The sequence below is a fragment of the Lithobates pipiens genome, unplaced genomic scaffold, assembly GCF_037356315.1.
Source record: "Lithobates pipiens isolate NorthernLeopardFrog02 unplaced genomic scaffold, aLitPip1_a1.2 Scaffold_23, whole genome shotgun sequence".
In the NCBI taxonomy this organism is placed as follows: Eukaryota; Metazoa; Chordata; class Amphibia; order Anura; family Ranidae; genus Lithobates; species Lithobates pipiens.
In genome coordinates, this window is record NW_027507785.1 from 98110479 (window position 1) to 98130030 (window position 19552).

Sequence of the window (19552 nt, forward strand, 5' to 3'; positions counted from 1 at the left end):
GAGGCCCATGGTAACTCTGGAGAAGCTGCAGAGATCACATCTCAAATAGGAGAATCTGGCCACAGGACAACTAGTAGTTGTGCTGTCTGCAAATCTGGGCTTTATGGAAGAGTGGAAAAAAGAAAGCCATTGTTGAAAGAAATATATAATCAAAGGGTTGAACAGCGCTGATCAGCAGACATAAATAGGACCCTCTGAGGCAAAGTAAAAACTTTTTATTGTTAAATAATAACCATATCGTTGTAATATCCCCTTCCCACACTTATACTTCCGGGTCGTTTTAATCTTCAAATTCAGCCGACTAATCAGATAACCTGAAGAAGGGACGTGTCCCCTAAACATGTAGTGTCTCCAGTTGGCAATGTGCGACTGTCTTTGTCTTTGCTCCCTTGGCATCGGCAGTTCCTTATTGGCCCCAGCAGCAGGGTTTGTCCATACTCTTCGGATTCCCTTGGCTGATTTCCGCCAGGCTGTGACATCATCACTTCCGGGCTTCGTACACAGTGCGAGCGGCCTCTGTATACTGGTCCCAACAGATCCTGTACTTGCAGTTCGATTCCCTCTTCATTGGACCCCTGGCCTTACAGTCCTGGATGGGCCCCCCACCAGCGGTGCTCCTGTGTTCTTTGTCCAATGGCTTTGTGCTGGGTTTTTCTAAGCCCCTGTGTCATCCAGGTACTGTCAGTTTTTTTTTTTTTTATCCAAGTCTCTAAATGACCATCAATTGACTGCTGTATACCTTGGTGAACATTTTTTTTTTTTTTTGACGTTTCACTTGGCCTTTGGTCTGTGCGCCTGGATTTTTGTTTAGTGTTTTATTGTTGAAAGAAAGCCATAAGACGCCCCGTTTGCAGTTTGCAAGAATACAATGTGGGTGGCGCAACAAAAATGTGGAAGAAGGTGCTCTGGTCAGATGAAACCAAAATTTAACTTTTTGGCTTAAAAGCAAAACACTATGTGTGGCTGAAAACTAACATCACACATGACCATGGACACCATAAAACATGGTGGTGGCAGCATCACGTTGTGGGGGATGCTTTTCTTCAGCAGGGACAGGGAAGCTGGTCAGAGTTGATGGGAAGATGGATGGAGCCAAATACAGGGCAATCTAATGCCGCGTACACACGACCGGACTTTTTGACAGCAAATTCGATCATGTGTGGGCTCCATCGGACCTTTGCTTGCCAAAAATCCGGCGGACGTTAGAAATAGAACATGTTTTAAATTTTCCCACCGGAACGCCGCCAGAACCACTTCCTATCGAGAAATCCATTTGTGTGTATGCTAGTAATGGCTATGATTGAGACTGGGCGGAGGTTCACCTTTTAAACAGGACAATGACCCTAAATATACAGGCAGAGCTACAATGGAATGGTTTGGATTAAAGCATATTCATGCGTTAGAATGGTCCAGTCAAAGACCAGACCTAAATCCAATTGAAAATCTGTGGCAAAATTTGAAAATTGCTGTTCACAGATGCTCTTCATCCAATCTGACAGAACTTAAGCTATTTTGCAAAGAAGAATGGGAAAAGATGTCATTGTAAACAACAGATCCCCGTTCTGACAGGAAAGAGAGAGAGAGAGAGAGAGAGAGAGAGAGATCTGCTGTTCCTAGTGATCAGTAACAGCGATCTTTCTCCTCCTCCAGTCAGTCCTATCCCCCCCCCACAGTTAGAAACATCTCTCAGAGAACACATTTAACCTTTTGATCACCCCCTAGTGTTAACCCCTTTCCTGGCAGTGACCTTTACAATAATCAGTGCATTTTTATAGCACTGGTTGCAGTATAGATGTCAATGGTCCCAAAGTGTCAAATGTGTCCGATCTGTCCCCTATTTTGTAGACACTATAACTAATCAATGTATGCTTATTGTGTGTTTTTTGGAGGGTTTATTGTCAAAAATATGTAGGATACATATTGGCATAAACCGATGAAGAAATTTTTTTTCTCTTTTTTTTTTTTTTTTTTTTTATTTATTATAGCAAGAGTTAAAAATAGTGTGTATTTTTTTTCAAAGTTGTCTTTTTTTTGTTTTTAGCATAAAAAATAAAAACTGCAGAGGTTCTCAAATGCCACCAAAAGGAAGCTATTTGTGGGAAAAAAGACATAAATTTAATTTGTGTACAACGCAATTGCCAGTTAGAGCGACACAGTGCCATAGCGCAAAAAATGGGCTGGTCAGGAAGAGGGTAAATCCTTCTGGGGCTGAAGTTGTTAACTTCAAGTGGAACAACTTTTTAGTTGGGAGGTTCCCACCATTATGACACTTTGGATTTTTTAAAATTTTTAGATTGGTACACTTTTTATGTTTTTAGTTACTATTACTTTCCTGCGCTGCTCTGTATGTGCGGGAAATGTGGGGATGCGATCTACTCGTCAACTGCCTGCGATTCATGAGTAGAACGTGGCAGATTGGACTTCTCATGTAACCCCCGTTGAAAAGCCCTGATTTAGACGATTACACAAGCCCAGTTGACTGCTTCTCTTAAGCATTACAATGCATGCACTGAGCTGGTTCTTGTGACAAATGTGTGATGTAGATGGACTCCAGAGTGCGATTACTTTTTATATAACCTTGCCCCAGATAATGGAAGGCCTTGTTAGACCATCCGCCTCTGTACTCATGCTTGCTGTAATATTCTTATTAACAGTCAAGTATTTTATTCAGGTCACATTTTGGCCAATGCATGAATTAACGTATTTTATCCCAAATTATATCAAATGTTCTCAAATTCTCGTCTACATATTCTCCTGCTGTGAATAAAAACAGAAGTATTTTCTGAACCTCCAGGGCACTTAGGTTGTGGCTTGGTATATTACAGCAATCATTTTTTATTTTTTGGTACCAGTTTTCAGAATGTCTCTAATTTTGTAACTAGGGTTACTTTCACTCCTTATCGAAGGGGTATAATTCACATGATTCAATTTATTTATCCTGTTAGGCTTTATAGACATCGTCATGTGTGGGTGATCGCATCTCCATCTATGATGTCTACATTTTCTGCAACCTAGCTAATTGCTGCCTTTGATCTACAGCTTTCATCGCTGTGCTCTGTGATGGCAGCATAGTGGATTGGCTTATGTAGCATTTTGGAACACTGTCAATGTGTGCTGACAGCTATAATGACCATAGAGACCATTGATAAGGAAATCCTGTGCATCAGAATGACAACAGCCACTGCAGTCAGTTTTTATGTAGTTTTGGAAAGGCTTCTTTCCTAAAGGGAATCATGAATATGACTACCACTGCTGCCACTGACCTGTAACCGGTTTAATAAGGAATTCTAACACTTTCTGGTCCTCATTTACAGTATGCTTTCTGGTTTTGTAACTCAAAAGGGCTTAATTTTTGTTAACGTTTAGATGCAGTTTGAAAGTATTGCAGCTTACTGATCTTAGATGTGGTGGCTGCATTAGTTTTCTTTGCTCGTATTTTCTTGTTTAACCTGGTAATCCTTCCATTAACTCCCTATTCTATAGTGACAGCCATACTCGGCAGCATTTCTCTTCTCCCTCAGTTTCTCTCAATCACTCAATTATTGTGACCAGGGCCGCCAACAGGGGGGTACAGCTGTTAAAACTGTAAGGGGCCCCAGCCAAAACCCAGCCACAAGAAGACAGGACGGGTGAAGGGGATTCGTGCTGTGCAGTACAGAAACGATTTCAGTTTCTGCAGTTCTTGTGTCATTGACTCAGACATCAAGCTCTTTACTGCCACCTCTGGCTACTATGTGCATGTGCACCCCTTGTGTGACTGTGATCTGCCTGTACTGTGCTTCTCAGCAACATGCCAGCTTTGTGAAAACGAGCTGGGACTAGGAAGTTACAAGTAGGGGCTGTGAAGGTAAGGGAGGGGTGCTGTTTGTGTACAAGGAGGGGCTAGAGGCTTGTGTGTGTACAGATCTGTATGTGGGGCTGCCACATATACAGGTGTGTGGGGGGCGCTGACATATATACAGGTGTGTGTGTGTGTGGGGGGTACTAACATATAAACCAGGGGTGTGTGTGTGGGGGAGGCACTGACATATACAGGTGTGTGTGAGGGGGGGGGGGGGGGGGGAGGGTCGCTGACATATAGACAGGTGTGTGTGTGTCGCTGACATATATACAGGTGTGTGTGTGTGTGTGTGTGGGGGGTGCTGACATATATACAGGTGTGTGTGTGTGGGAGGGGGGAGTGCTGACATATACAGGTGTGTGTATGTGGGGGGGGGGGGGGTCGCTGACATATATACAGTTGTCTTTTGGTTACAGCCAGTACGGATCTCCAATACTGGCCTATTAGGATTTACACATTCCTATTATTTTATTGTACAAGTATAGCGCACCACTATTTTTTATCTTTATTACATTGGGTTCAGACATTTCCTTCAGTGCGTGCAGCAGTACACTCTCTATAGCCATTTGAGTTTGCGCAGGAATAACGCCCCTTTCTTGACTATAATTTATATCATAGGTACTCCTCAACTGTGAGAGATGGAATCTAAAACAAAAATTTCAGAAAATCACATTCTATGATTTTTTTTTTTATAAATTGCATTTTATTGCATGACATAAGTATTTGATCACCTACCAACCAGTAAAAATCCCGGCTCTCATAGACCTGTTATTTTTTCTTTAAGAAGCTCTCCTGTTCTCCACGCATTACCTGTATTAACTGCAACTGTTTGAACTTTTTACCTGTATAAAACACACCTGTCCACACACTCAACCAAACACTCTGACCTCTCCACAATGGCCAAGACCAGAGAGCTGTGTAAGGACATCAGGGATAAAATTGTACACCTGCACAAGGCTGGGATGGGCTACAGGACAATAGGCAAGCAGCTTGGTGAGACGGCAAATACTGTTGGCGCAATTATTCTTAAATGGAAAAAGTTCAAGATGAGTCAATCTCCCTCGGTCTGGTGCTCCATGCAAGATCTGACCTCGTGGGGCATCAATGATCATGAGGAAGGTGAGGGATCAGCCCAGAACTACATGGCAGGACCTGGTCAATGACCTGAAGAGAGATGGGAGCACAGTCTCAAAGAAAATCATTAGTAACACACTATGCTGTCATGGATTAAAATCCTGCAACGCACGCAAGGTCCCCCTGCTCAAGCCAGCACATGTCCAGGCCATTCTGAAGTTTGCCAATGATTTTCTGGATGATCCATAGGAGGAATGGGAGAAGGTCATGTGGTCTGATGAGACAAAAATAGAGCTTTTTGGTCTAAACTCCACTCGGTATGTTTGGAGGAATAAGTGAGTACAACCCCAAGAACACCTTTCCAACTGTAAAGCATGGAGGTAGAAACATCATTCTTTGGGGCTGCTGTTCTGCAAAGGGGACAGAACAACTGCACCATATTGAGGGGAGGATGGATGGGGCCATGTATCCTGAGATCTTGGCCAACAACCTCCTTCCCTCAGTAAGAGCATTGAAGATGGGTCGTGGCTGGGTCTTCCAGCATGACAACGACCCGAAACACACAGCCAGGGCAACTAAGGAGTGGCTTCGTAAGAAGCATTGCAAGGTCCTGAAGTGGTCTAGCCAATCTCCAGAGCTGAACCCAATAGAAAATCTAGAGCTGAAAAAGTCTGTATTGCCCAGCGACAGCCCCAAAACCTGAAGGATCTGGAGAAGGTCTGTATGGAGGAGTGGGCCAAAATCCCTGCTGCAGTGTGTGCAAACCTGGTCAAGAACTATAGGAAACGTATGATCTCTGTATTTGCAAACAAAGGTTTCTGTACCAAATATTAAGTTCTGCTTTTCTGATGTATCAAATACTTGTCATGCAATAAAATGCAAATTAATTACTTAGAAATCATACAATGTGATTTCCTGGATTTTTGTTTTAGATTCAGTCTCTCACAGTTTAAGAGTACCTATGATAAAAATTACAGACCCCTAATGCTTTTGTAAGTAGGCAAACCTGCAAAATCAGCAGTGAAATACTGTCAGTGCACTGACATATATACGTGTGTGTGGTGAGGGAGCTGATGTATATACAGGGGGGTGTGTGTGTGTGTGTGTGTGTGTGTGTGTGTGGGGGGGCTGACATATATACAGGTGTGTGTGTGTGTGTGTGTGTGTGTGTGTGTGTGTGTGTGGGGGGCTGACATATACACAGGTATGCGGGGGCTGACACGTATACACGTGTGTGGTGGGGGGGTGCTGACATATACGTGCTCGTGTGGAGGGGGCGCTGACATATACGTGCTCGTGTGGAGTGGGCACTGGCATATATTGGCTCGCTGACATATATACAGGTGTGTGTCTGTCTGTGGGCGCTGACTTATATATATATACAGGTGTGTGTGTGTGTGTGTGTGTGTGTGGGGGGGGGGGGGAGCCTGCCGAATGTACAGGCTTGAGGGGGGCTGATAAATATACAAGGGTGTGTGGGGGGGGGCTGAGTGCGTACAGGTGAGGTGGCAGGTGTGCGGATTCAGTAGGGTGGCCCATAGGCAAGCCCTGGGGAATGTTGGGGGTCATGCTTGGGGGATGCCCTGATTGTGACCCTGGTGTTGATGGGGAGGAACAAACAACGATACTGTGCAGGGCCTGACATCCTCCTTGTCAAAAATGATGTCATTGGTTGTTAGGATGCCAGCAGCTAGAAGGTTGTAATGCTGCCCAAAACATGGCTTTGTGTAACTAAAAGCAGGCTTGATCCACCCGCTGCAATTTATGGGCAATTTTTAGGTATTTTGCCAAAGCACTGCTGAAGAAACCTGAGGGCACCCTGGTTGAACAAGGCTGACTTTGGCTCGGTTCACATATATGTAAATCTGATAATTTTTATTTTTTTTTAACTGCATCCGATACACATAACGTGAATCGGACCGGCTTTCAATGGAACCTGCTCACACATGACCGGGGTGGCCACAGTCAGTTTCTGAAAATGCTGTGCAATTTTGGGTCTGATTAGTTGTAAATTCAGATAAAAAATGTGCACCTGAACCAGTGAACAACGCCGTTCAGATTGCAAACTGCAACTGGACATGTGTGAACCCAGCCTTAGAAAACAATAAAGCTCCGAGGTCTATGTAACAGCCAGGCAACTAGCTATCTCATAAAGCACACGTGTGTGTAAATATAGCAGTTCTTGTATTTCTGTCCTAGACTTAACAAGGAAGTGTTCCAAAATGGTAATAACTAAAATCCTCAGGTTTAACCTGCTGCCATTCTCGGTTTTTCCATTTGTTTGCAATGCTAGGAGATACAAATCTGCATGATCTTAGCTGTTCTATTTGGAATGATAAGGGTTTAATTTACAACTTACTTCACTTACAGATGAAAAGGCCTGTGAAGATGGTCAACATACGTTTTCTGCAGAACAGGGCAAGTCCAACTCAACTGCAAGCCAGTCGATCTCAACAGATGTGGATGTAGCGATTCCTGCTTCCTTGACACTATCCTCTATAACACAGTCATCCTCCACTATATTTTCTGATCTGCAAACTCAGACCGAAATGTCATTTTCAGCTCATCCTGAACTTCTTTCCTTCCGACAAGGAGATTCTGCTACTCTTGGTGCTTCTGCTGGTTTTCAGCAAGTTGTTGAATTGGAAGAAGCAGAAACCCATGTACTGTCTCTGAATGAGAAGCCAACAGCACACACTTTGGCACAAACCGAGCACAATAAGTGTGTGTCACCATCAGATCGAAGATGCAATGCTATAGGTTCAAATGAACTGGTCCATCCTGCACAGGCAACTCTTGATAATGGTAAACCACACCACCTTCCTCAGGAAAACAATGCGAGTCTTCAGCCTGAACAGCAGGCGTTCTATGAATCAGAATGCAGTCCACCTGTTGTCCAAGTAACGGCAGACACTGGTTCGGCTGTCAAGAGTAATCAAAGGAACGAGGCACTGCACATACATGAAGTATCTGCAGCATCTCAACCTGTCTTACAAACTCAGGCTCAGCCTTTAGCTTTACCATTAGTGAATTCAACTGTACAACAAGCTAGCATGGAATCAGATGGAGAAGGTCCACCCAGAGTGGAATATACTGATGATACAATTAAGACTTTAGATGAAAAGCTCCGTAATCTGCTATATCAGGAATATGCTCCAGCTAATCAGTCTGCTGGGACACCAGAAAATTCTGTGACCATGGAAAATATAGCAGAGGTTATCAGTTCACAGCCATTGAATGCAGACATAACTTCCATGACAGGTTGTAACAGAACCATCTTGGATCCAATTGAGAGTGCTCCATCAGCAGAATCTGCTAGTGGCGACACCAGTGGCCATGAATCGCCAAGACATTGGGTAAGTTTTTTTTTTTTTCTGCATGATACAGACAGTTCTCTAAACCTTGATTCAACAAAATCTGTAAATTTGGTAAAATGTACAAAGCATGTAAATTGCTAGAGCACATCAGAGTCTATTTAAAGGTGCATATAAACATAAGTAGACTTTCACCCAATCTGACCTTTACAGTTAGATCTGGGAACAATTTTTCATTTATAAATGTTCCATTTCTTCTTTCAGCAAGGTATGTAGAACAGTACACCAAACAATAGCCATCACATATCACACTTTGGTGGTCATACAAAGGTACATGGAGGAGATACGGTAACAATGTATGCACAGAAATGTTATGCCACTACTTATGTCATAATAGAAAAATATAGAAATTAACTTTTGTCCCTGCCAGATCCCCCCTTTAAAAAAAATGGTTAAGACTCTGCCATGCTTGAAAGGACATGTTTTGAATAGAGATATGGTAGATGAGTGGTCCCAAAGGACCCTAGACTAAAGTATGAATTGAAATTAGGAAACCAAGGTTGGCTATAAAAGGCAAGGGTAGGTAAATGGTGTGAGAGGGTGAAAAGGGGGGGGGGGGGGAGTGGCACTGGAGAGAAGGGCTGGGTGGTAGGATAAAAAGCAAATAGGAGCCGTTCTAATGACTGGTACCCAAACTATGCTGTTAGGTAACATGTAAAATGACCAAAGACCTAGAAAAATGGAAAATACCATGCTCCAAACAAAAAACGAATACTAAGCAGCAGCTAATATGTGAGATGCACACATAAAGACAAAGAACAGAAATAGCTGCGCTGATAAAAGTGCAAAAATTACAATAATACAACAATGTTTGATAAAGGATAGTGATAAATTATAAAACCTATAACGCTATAAACCTATAACGCTATTGCATTGTGAATGTGACAATAAAGGTGAAAATGTCCAATACTTAAATTGTATCAAATAAATTGAAAACAGTCCATAATTCACATAACGGTGCACAAATAAGTGAATAAATGAAACTTGAAAGGGAACGTGATCTTCCATCACCCATGTGTACCAAACACCAAATGAAATGCACGCTTACCAAAAGGAAAATTGAGCTTGCGGCTATATACCCAGCCAGGGCCTTTATACAGGGGCAACAACTCCAAATGGCGTCAGCACAGTAGAGGAGAGATAGGCAGCCAATGGCAAGATGGCTCGGTCAAACAGGGTTCACGGATAGATACCAGATGTCACCTACCTGGAGGCTGCAGGCAAAGACATCCAGGCTGCCCTACCATAGACCTGCTACTGAGATGGTTGTGAAATTGCTCCAGACATGTATAAAGCATAATCCCTGTGCACTGGAAATCATGCCAATGAAACCATATTTTAATAAATTGCTCCTCATTATGTTTCATAGCCGCCATCAGGCGCTCCATGTCATTGATTTTGTTTACCACTGAAAAACACTGGCCAGTAGTGAGGGTGGGGGACACAGTAATTCTCTCTTTTGTGGAATGCTGACCTTCGCCCAAGTAGGCAAGTGAACCATGAGGAATAACTTATATCTGCCCTTTGTAGAGCAGAGTGATCTGTAACCTGGAAGTGCTCAGAGCGGTCTTCTAACAAGAAACTTGTAAGTTTATGGATCAGCTGTTGGACCCGCTCCCAGAAAGGGCCCATCTTGGACCATGACCAAAAAATTAGCAAAAGAGAGCTAGATGCCTGATGAAGTGCTCCGAATGTGAGCTCTAAAATGCCCCCATGTCGATCACGACTGATGCGCCTGCTACACTGATCAGTCAGCCTCGAAAACCACCGGAGCGGCCAGGATTGCAGATCATTGCTGCCCAGCTATCCATGCAGGATCAGAATTTAAATTGCAAACATGCCTGTATATCTCTGCTCAAACTGTGAGTTAAACTTGAACTATTAAACTGTGTGGTTTACGCTAATGCTGCACTCAGAGTGGCGCCGCTTTCGCTCCCTCTCTTTGTATACAGAGTTTTCTTCTGCTCTAACAAACTGGCTGCCTACACTGACCGGAACCATTAACACAGGTCTGGTCTCGGTAGCACAAGGACTTTGCCCTTCACGGCATTTTCTGGACTGTGAAAACATCTTTAAACATGCTTTTTAAACTTGTTTTAAATTCCACAAGCTGCCTATCCAGCGCTCAATTTTTATCCTAATTATTGCTGAGGAGAAACTGCAGGAAAGATCTGGTACAATTTTGTGTCTGTATGTCCTCCATATCCACTGAGTGAGCTTGCTCAGCAAAGAGTCAATTATCTGGGTTAGGTTTTACAACAGAGTATTTTTGCTTTCCCCCGGGACTATCCTATATCTGGTGGCAGGAACAATCATTTGGCGGCTGGGTCATCCATGTAATGCCAGCTCCCATCTAGCCTCCGTGGGCATAACAAAAGGAGTCACATTTCCAAACTGAAATGTTTTAGATTTCCTCAACAGCAGAATGAAGAGGATAGAACTACACTTTAAAGCTGAAACCTAGGCAGTTAAGAAATATAAATTAAATTGTGTGTTTATTTTAAACCAAGGAAAGTCGGGTCACTGTGCTAGCTGTGCTGAGGACTGTATGGACAGAGATACAAATCCTTTTGTAGGTAGGGCAGCTCCCAAATATGTATTTCTACAGTGAATTTAGTTGTTTGTCTGGAGTTTAGCTACTTTGAGTTTGGTAGACTTTTATAATTTAGTAGGAAATTATTCAGTTCTTTTAATATGGGCAGTGAGGGGGTGAGTGGTAAAAGCAGACAGTTGAGCAGCAGTTTTAAACCCCCTTCCCCAAAGCCTACAAAACAGCCGGAGAGGGTTGTTCGCATTCCATGGCTATGATGCTTTGCGTTGCAGAAAATTTAACGTAGTGTGTTGAGTTGACAGGCAGAACAGCTTGTCACTTGGTCATAAAAGTAAGTATGGCAGTTGTGGTACATTAGTCCCATTTGTAAATTGCTGTTCGGATAAAAAAAATAAAACAGGCATTCAGGAGGCAGTGGAATCACCTCCTGAATGCCTGACAGGGACTGCTTAGCACTCTGAAAATGGATCCTCTGCAGGTTGCTTTTCAGAGAACGGGCTAGTGTTAAATTATCTTAACCTGTTGCTATTGATTTATGTTCCTGTTACAGCATTTAAATTGAAAGGTATTTCTTTTCCACGCTTGCCAGTCCCAGAATCCTAAAACTCATGTATTTACAGTCTTTAGGTGTTCTGTTGAGCAAGTGCCTCTTTTGCGTTAATAATAAAGCTTTTGTCAGAGAGCTGATGCACTTTTTTTTTTTGTACCCTCTAGTGCTGTACTCATACTTTCCCATAAGATGAAATTTTGTAAACTCCAGACAGATAAATGAACATCATAAATACATATAGTGTATTCAGTGGAGGGAATTTATTAAAACTGAAGTAGACAGAATCTGGAGTAACTGTGTTTAGTAACCAATCAGCTTCTAGCTTCAGTTTATTCAGTTAAGCTTTGAAAATAAAAGGTAGCCGCTGATTGGTTGCCATGCACCACTGCTCCAGTTTCAGTAAATCCCCTCATCTATTTTCCTACTAAAGTATTTGCCACTACTGTGCAGAAATTATCATCAATAGACAATGAATCAGCATCATTAGCTCTGTCCCAGTGACCAGAGAGTTGATCTAGGAAAAGCAAAACCCGGTATTGGCATGGTGTTCTTCCTGACTGCACTTTATCTGTGTATGTAGCGGTTTGTCTAAAGTTCCCACAACAATTTATAATAATGAAATACTTAAACACTGTGTGTGTGTATGTATGTATGTATGTGTATATATATTGTATGTGTGTGTATAGGTAATCTGTGCCTGTATACTTGTGTAAGTTGTGTTATTACTCAATACTGAAGGATTGTTCTGAATTTGGAGCATTGTGTTTTTTTTTTTTCCTGATAGGTCCATACTGCTGCTTCATCACAAAGACGCTATTCTGGAGACCAGAAGATGAAAGAGGAAAGTTCTTTAGAACGATCTTCTCCCAAAAAGAGATATCATGCGGAAAAGTCAAAAACAATTGGGAGGTTTTCTGTTATGAGTACAGAAGATGAAGTTACTGTCACGTCTCCATGTTATCAGAGGTTTTCCGCTCCTCCAGATGTCTATCTAGACCAACTTCCCACCAATCTAGTCAAGACTTCTGTGCCTCGTGCACATACATCTTCCCCTATAAATTCTCTTTTCTGTGGACATGTGTCAAGTGATTCAGGGGATGAGATTTTTCAGCCAAAGGCCAAAGATTCTGCTCCATCAACCCCAAGCAAAGGGGCTAATGACTTCATGAAGAAAGCTGCAGCTTTCCTGCATCGAAAGTCTAGTGTTCAGAGCCCAGATTCCCCAAGTGCACAAGGCATGAAAATCCCTTCAATAAATGTGACATCTTTTCATTCACAGTCTTCCTATGTGAGTAGTGACAATGACTCGGAGTTTGAAGATGCTGATATGAAGAAGGAATTACAGAATCTCAGAGAAAAGTATGTATATCTGGGTCTGTACATCTAAAATGTAAGTTGGAAAACTGTTTTCCTGGTTACAAAAGGCCCTAGCTCACGCATTATGGGGTTTGATCTTAGGCTGATTTCACAAGGGCATTTTGCGACTGGCAACACTTCACCAGTGAAAGAGTCACGCAGATGAGCGAAGTCTTCTCCACAGAGAGAAGCAAAGTCTTCTCTTTGTGGCATTTCTTCTCACTGGCCCTAAATGTTGGCAAACCTCCTACGTGGGGAGATTGGGGTGAGGGAGGCACACCTTTCTGTGCCAGCTAGCGAGTGGGCAATACTATACAGACAAGCTGCCTTTGTGTGCTCATGATGCTAGCATACCATCTTCTGTGTGACATCAGCCTTAGACTGCGCTTTTTAAATAAGCTGAAAAGTGTTCAATATGGAAACTAACATTTTTTTACAGCATCAGTGGAAAGCATCAGTTTCAGTCTTTTAACTCAAGGTGGTGAAATCCTTTAAGTGAAAGAAGGCGGGTTACTGCAATAGCGAACCATATATTGTACAATTTTCTTTCCTTCAACCACAGGTTGGTGGTGGGGGAATCTCTCCTGTGGAGTTACTGTATTCTGACTGCAGGATGTTTTCCCGCTGCCAGACTACAACAGGCTTTCTCACCCTTTTAACCCTAGAGGAACCCCAAAAACAATTTTCATATCTCGAGGAACCCTTACTAAAACCAAATCATCAGGGCTCAATAGGAACAATGCTCCTTACATTGGTGGTCAATAGGGAGAATGACCCCCCTTAAAGGGGTGTTTAGAATGCCACCCTTAAAGACAGCTAAAAGGATATTTGGTGCCATGCTGTTGGCTTTGCTAAGTGGTGCTGAACCTTGAACTCCGTAGGCACCATCAAATAGGTGGTCCATCAGCCACAGCTCAAGGAACCCCTAGCAACCTCTGAAGGAACCCCAGGGTTCCACGGAACCCTGGTTGAGAATGGCTGGACTACAACAATCACAATGATCACAGCTATTGTCACCGGCAGTGATTGACTGAAAAAAAACCTGACACGCTAGTTCTACTAAAGTTGATTAATAGATCGACTTCAGTACAACCAGCCTGCCCATACGTGGATTGAAATTCACCGGAGATTGATGGATCGAATTTTGATCTGCCTGTGGCCATCTATTACTCACAGCCTTAGCTGGTGTTGAATACTTTCTTCTATACAGTAAATGTTTAAATGTTGAAATTAAATTTTGGCTGAAGATCTGAAAAGTAGTTTAGTGTAAATGTGTAGTAGAGGAATTTAGGGAAGTTTTTTATTGCAGTATATATAATGTGTTTAGTCTTAAAAATGTAATACGATATGTAAACTTTTAATGTAGACTTCAGATATCACAGTAATGAGAAGTAAAGGTCCCAGTGCTCTATACTGATGCGTTTCGTAATATCAACATTGTGTGTGTGTGTGTGTGTGTGTATATATGTGTATATATATATATATATATATATATATATATATATATATATATATATATATATATATATATATATATAGTATACTTGTCCAAAAAAAAAAAAATTTTTATGCATAGACTACAGCCATCATAGGTGTGATAACCAAAATATAATATGTACATAAGACTGTCCCAGGTAAGTATTGGGTGGGGAAAACTTAGCTGGGATAGTCTTATGAATATATTATATATTGTTTTTTCTTACAGTTTGTTGGATGTATTCGAAATTTATTGATTCGTTTCTAACCATTGTACCCAAAAAATTTAGCTATAAAATGCACTAAAAGTCTGAAGCCATTAAATCTGCTCAGCTGCAATAAATTAGTATTTTTAGAAGATCAGTAATGGCAGTCTGCCTTTTTTTTTTTTTTCTCAGAACAAGTTATTTTTTAGAAGCACCTTTTTGTTACAGGTTGCCATAGTAAATCCCTATTGTTATAGTTATTTTAACCTTGACCATCCTTTGCTGGCTTTGACCGCTTATAATGACATTTCCTCCCTCCCTGTTAGTTGATCTAGTATGCTTTTGATGACCATGTTCTTTATCTCCAATTATAAAACTCCCAGAACGTCTTATTTCTGACAGTTAACTTGTGAATACTTTTACACTGACTGGGAACGCAAAGATAAAGCAACTTATTTTTCCACTAATGCCTGCACTTAACCAACGTTTTGAAATCCTTGACGCAAGTAATCTACAAGTATAATAGGAAGTGACTCAGAGCTTTTTTGCTGACTGCATTAGTCACTGTGTAGCAATTTTCGGAATTACAGCTAAAGTAGTCCTGGCAGAGTAAAAATCTCCATTTTGTTTTGTGATATTTTAGGGTTCTTCTTGCTTTTGAAGTAGCCTTTATATATCATGTCACTGAAATTCTAGTTTCAGTCAGACTTGAATTAATAGCAAAAATGAAGTATGAAAACTAGAATGAAGAGAAGTTTGAGCTGAAGGTGAAGTTTAATCTACATTTATTTTTGCTTGCCACGATTCCTCCTTTTCCATTTTTTTGTGTTTATTACATACAATATTTTCTGGGTGCACTCACATTGGGCATAGTTGAACTAATCCACACCCAAGTTTAATTTTCCCTTCTCCCCACTCCGTCGCTGGTCTGCATTCACACTGGGCTTATAAGTAAATATTCTGGGGCACACTTCCATCATCCCTTCTGCCAACCAGACCACAGTGATCCTTCTGTGCTCAGTAATCTATGGAAGGTTTTGTGCTCAGGCATGGTTTGTACTTGCACTGACTCAAACTGTACAGATCACAAGTGAACTATGCCCAGGGCCACCTCTTCCAAGTGATTCTTTGTACAGTACCCTTATACCCTTAACCATTCCCAAGCACAGTTTGGATCACTCACACTACACAAACTGGAGTAAATGCCCTCAGTCCTAATGCAAATGTCAAAATGGATGGATATCTAAAGGAGTGGGTGTTCTCCGCAGGCTGCATTTGCATGTAGACCACCCACAGTAAAGCCCACATGGGATGCTGAACCTCCATCATAGCAAATTTGAGAGCTGAAATTCAAATGAATGAAAGCAGTTGGGGAGTAAAGTGTTAAATAGTGCTGGATGTTCTCCAGCCATAATATTAGAGAAGCTTTTTCTTGCTGCTTACAGCTTCTAATGCATGTAGTGAAATAAGGGTAAACTATTTCAATAAATGAGATATGAATATGCAAAACTGAAGGTGAGCAGTGGTGGAACAACCAGGGTCGCAAAGGTGGCACTTGTGACCGAGCCCTGCCATTCCTTCATTTGGGGGGGGGGGGGTTGGCAGCGCCAGATAGGAGAAGAGGGACCTGATCTGCTTCTTTTTATTCCTCCTCTCTCCTCCTGGGTGCCCCACAGAAACTGTGAAGCTGAGCAGCTGAATTTGATCATTCAGCTGCTGGGTTTTTACACTTACCCTGGTGCGCCCAGGAGGAGAGGGGCAGAATAAAAATGAGCAGATTGGCTCCCTTTTCTCCTATCCATGCAAGGGAGGAGGGAGGGGGTGCTGTAAGAGAGACGCTTTTAGCTTTAGAGCCCTGCATCTAGCAATGCTGCTGCCCCCGTGAGGGACGGGAGGAGAAGAAGCAGATCGGTTCTCTTATCTCCCATCCATGCGAGGGAGGAGGGAGGGGGAACTGTTAGTGCAGGCTCTGGGCTGTATGAGAGATACACAGTCCTGCTGAGGAAGCACTGATGGGCAGCAATGATGGGCAGCATGAATGAGAGCTAATAGGTGGCACTAATGATGAGCACTGATAGGCTGCGCTGTTGAGCACTGATAAGTCACACAAATAGGCCACACTGATCATCAGGGCACTGATGTTGGGTCAGGGGGGCCCTTCATGGTATCTTGCACTGGGGCCCTGAAGGTTCTAGTTACACTACCTAAGGTAAGCCTGGAATTTTAGCTTTAAAAATAATTTGATAATTTTATATTTATTTCTGGTACTTATGAATTGCATAACAGGAAGTACTTCTTGGCATTAGGAGCATCAGCTCCGCTCATTCAATTACAATGAATTTATTCATTTACACAGCAGGTAAACCACATTGAGGCTTTGTAGGTAGATGTGCACATTCATGTGTCACACCCGTAATGTTAGGTGTACTGATAAGGGTATCTTAGCCTTTGCTTGTCAGAATATAGCTGAATAAAGGTAGACATGAACTAGTGGGATTATAATGTAACTCTTCATGTTTTTTTTTTTTTTTGGGTGAAAGACTTGTGCCTCTTCTGATTTGTGGTAAGGCGTCATACTCCAGGATTTAGAGTGAAAATAGTTCAGGGTGATGGCAGTTTGCTCATTTGTTTTTTACATGGTAAGGTTTGAAAAAACCTTTAATATATAGTCCAATTTATTCCAGAATGGGAAACCTTCCTTCTTGATTCCTCTAATGGTGGCTTTGATAAATGATCAATATCTTTTCCGATCTCTTCCAATAGGGATAATCAATGTATAGTTTGACATGCCACACACAGGGAAGTGGATTTCGATTGATAACTTGCAAAATCATAAGTTACAATCATATTCTCAATCACCTCTCAGTTTCCATATTGTAATCTCATCATCTGATCGATCTAAATATAAGTGGATTTATGAACAAAGTGTTTTGGTTCTGTGGACTGGTGTAAAATGATTGAGAATAGGCCAGTCAACTCAGTTTTGAGCGAATCCAATTCGAAACAGTCTAAATCCTTTGAAGGGAAGTTACGGCTATTCTGATGTTTGCAGATTCGATTTTTATAGCTGGGTATATTTTGTGCATTTAGAAATTCATCCACCCATTTTTTGAAGCAATCTACAGAATTGGCTAGAACTAGATTGTAAGGGTGGCCTGCATGTTGTGATACAGGTAATGCCTCCATGTGTTTCCCCATTAACTCATTGGGCACCAAGTGTGGGTTGCACAGGAGGCCTACACAGAGGGTGGATTATTCTGGGCTACGCCAGGCTCAAGCAGGTTTAGTTGTCCCCAGACCAGGATTACACCTTGTGCATGCTCATCAGTAGGGATGAGCCGAACACACCCCGGTTCGGTTCGCAGCAGAACATACGAACAGGCAAAAAAATTGTGCGAACACCGTTGGAGTATATGGGACGTGAAAAATCTAAAGTGCTCATTTTAAAGGCTTATATGCAAGTTTTTGCCATAAACGTGTTTGGGGACCCGGGTCCTGCCACATGGGACATGTACCAATGCAAAAAAAAGTTTTTAACCACTTCCCAACGATGCACACACATTTATGTTGGCAGAATGGCACAGACAGGCAAATGGGTGTACAGGTACGCCCCTTTAAATTTGCCACTGTGCCATCGCATGTGTGCTGACGGCGACACGTGCGCCGGTCAGAACCTCCATGAGTCCGATCGCGGGTCCCTCGATCACTGTGGGGATACCCGCAATCGTCTCACGGGGAGGAAGAACGGGGAGATGCTAAAGTAAACAAGCATTTCCTCATTCTGTCTAGCAACAGTGACACTGATCTCTGCTCCCTGTGATTGGAGCAGAGATCAGTGATGTGTACAACACAGCCCCGCCCTCCACAGTTAGCAACACGCCATTAGGACACACTTAAAGTGGAAGTAAACCCTCCTATCGTTTTCAGCCATGGAAGCTGCCATTTTTGACCCTGTTTAATCCTTTAACTGCCATGGTGCTGCACATGTGATCAGTTATGACACCAGCCATTGGATGGTTTGACAGTTTGACTGAGAGCACAACCAATGTGCAATTAGCATTCCCGGCATGCCAGGAATGTAACTGTTTTTTTTTTAAACTGTTAAATTGATGGGTTTACTTCCACTTTAAATCCTACACTGCCACCTAGTGGGTAACCTCTTCACTGCCAGTGTAATTTACACAGGAATTAGTGCATTTTTATAGCACTGATTGCTGTATAAAGGACAATGGTCCCAAAAATGTCCGATGTGTCTGCCATAATGTCACAGTCACAATAAAAATCACCATTACTAGTAAAATTTAACGCTATCATTTTTGCACAAACCAGTCAATCGCTTATTGCGATTTTTTTTTTTTTTTTACCAAAAATATGTAGAATACGTTTCGGCCAAAACTGAGGAAGAAGAAAAAAATTTATGAATTTTTTGGGGAATATTTATTATAGCAAAATGTAAAAAATGCATTTTTTCAAAATTGTCACTCTTTTTGTTTATAGCGCAAAAAAATAAAAAATGCAGGGGTCATAAAATACCACCAAAAGAAAGCTCTATTTGTGGGGAAAAAAAGGACGTCAAATTTGTTTGGGAGCCATGTTGCACGACCGCACAATTGTCAGTTAAAGCGACGCAGTGCCGAATCGCAAAAAGTGCTCTGGTCTTAAGCCAGCAAAATAGTCCAGTCTGAAAGTGGTTAAAACTGCATTTTTTTCAGGAGCAGTGATTTTGATAATGCTTAAAGTGAAACAATAAAAATGAAATATTCCTTTAAATATTGTGCCTGGGGGTCTCCTTAGTCTGCCTGTAAAGTAGTGCATCTTTCCCATATTTATAACAGTACCAAAGCAACATGGCATTTCTAAAGGAAAAAATGTCATCTAAAACTGCTCGCGGCTGTAATGTATTGTCAGATCTCGGCTATATAGATAATAAATCTTTGAAAAAAATGGCGTAGGTCCCCCCACACCCAGTCCATTACAAGGCCCTGGGGTCTGGTATGAATATTAAGGGGAACCCCACACCAAAAAGAAAAAGGGGCGTGGATGTCGCCCCCCAGTCAGCATACCTCTGTTACCTCACTCCTGGTAACAGAATGGGGTCCTGCCAAACGCATGCATACTCACTTA

General features: G+C 42.0%; 1 protein-coding gene across 1 annotated transcript in view; it reads left to right on the forward strand.

The window, feature by feature from the left end:
- The window catches only part of WNK2 (WNK lysine deficient protein kinase 2), a 312190-nt gene that overhangs the window by 248255 nt on the left and 44383 nt on the right, over positions 1-19552 (forward strand). The window contains exons 19-20 of the mRNA XM_077452096.1: positions 7286-8271; positions 12175-12749. Of these exons, the coding sequence (XP_077308222.1) occupies positions 7286-8271; positions 12175-12749 (1561 nt within the window). The remainder of the gene's footprint in view (positions 1-7285; positions 8272-12174; positions 12750-19552) is intronic.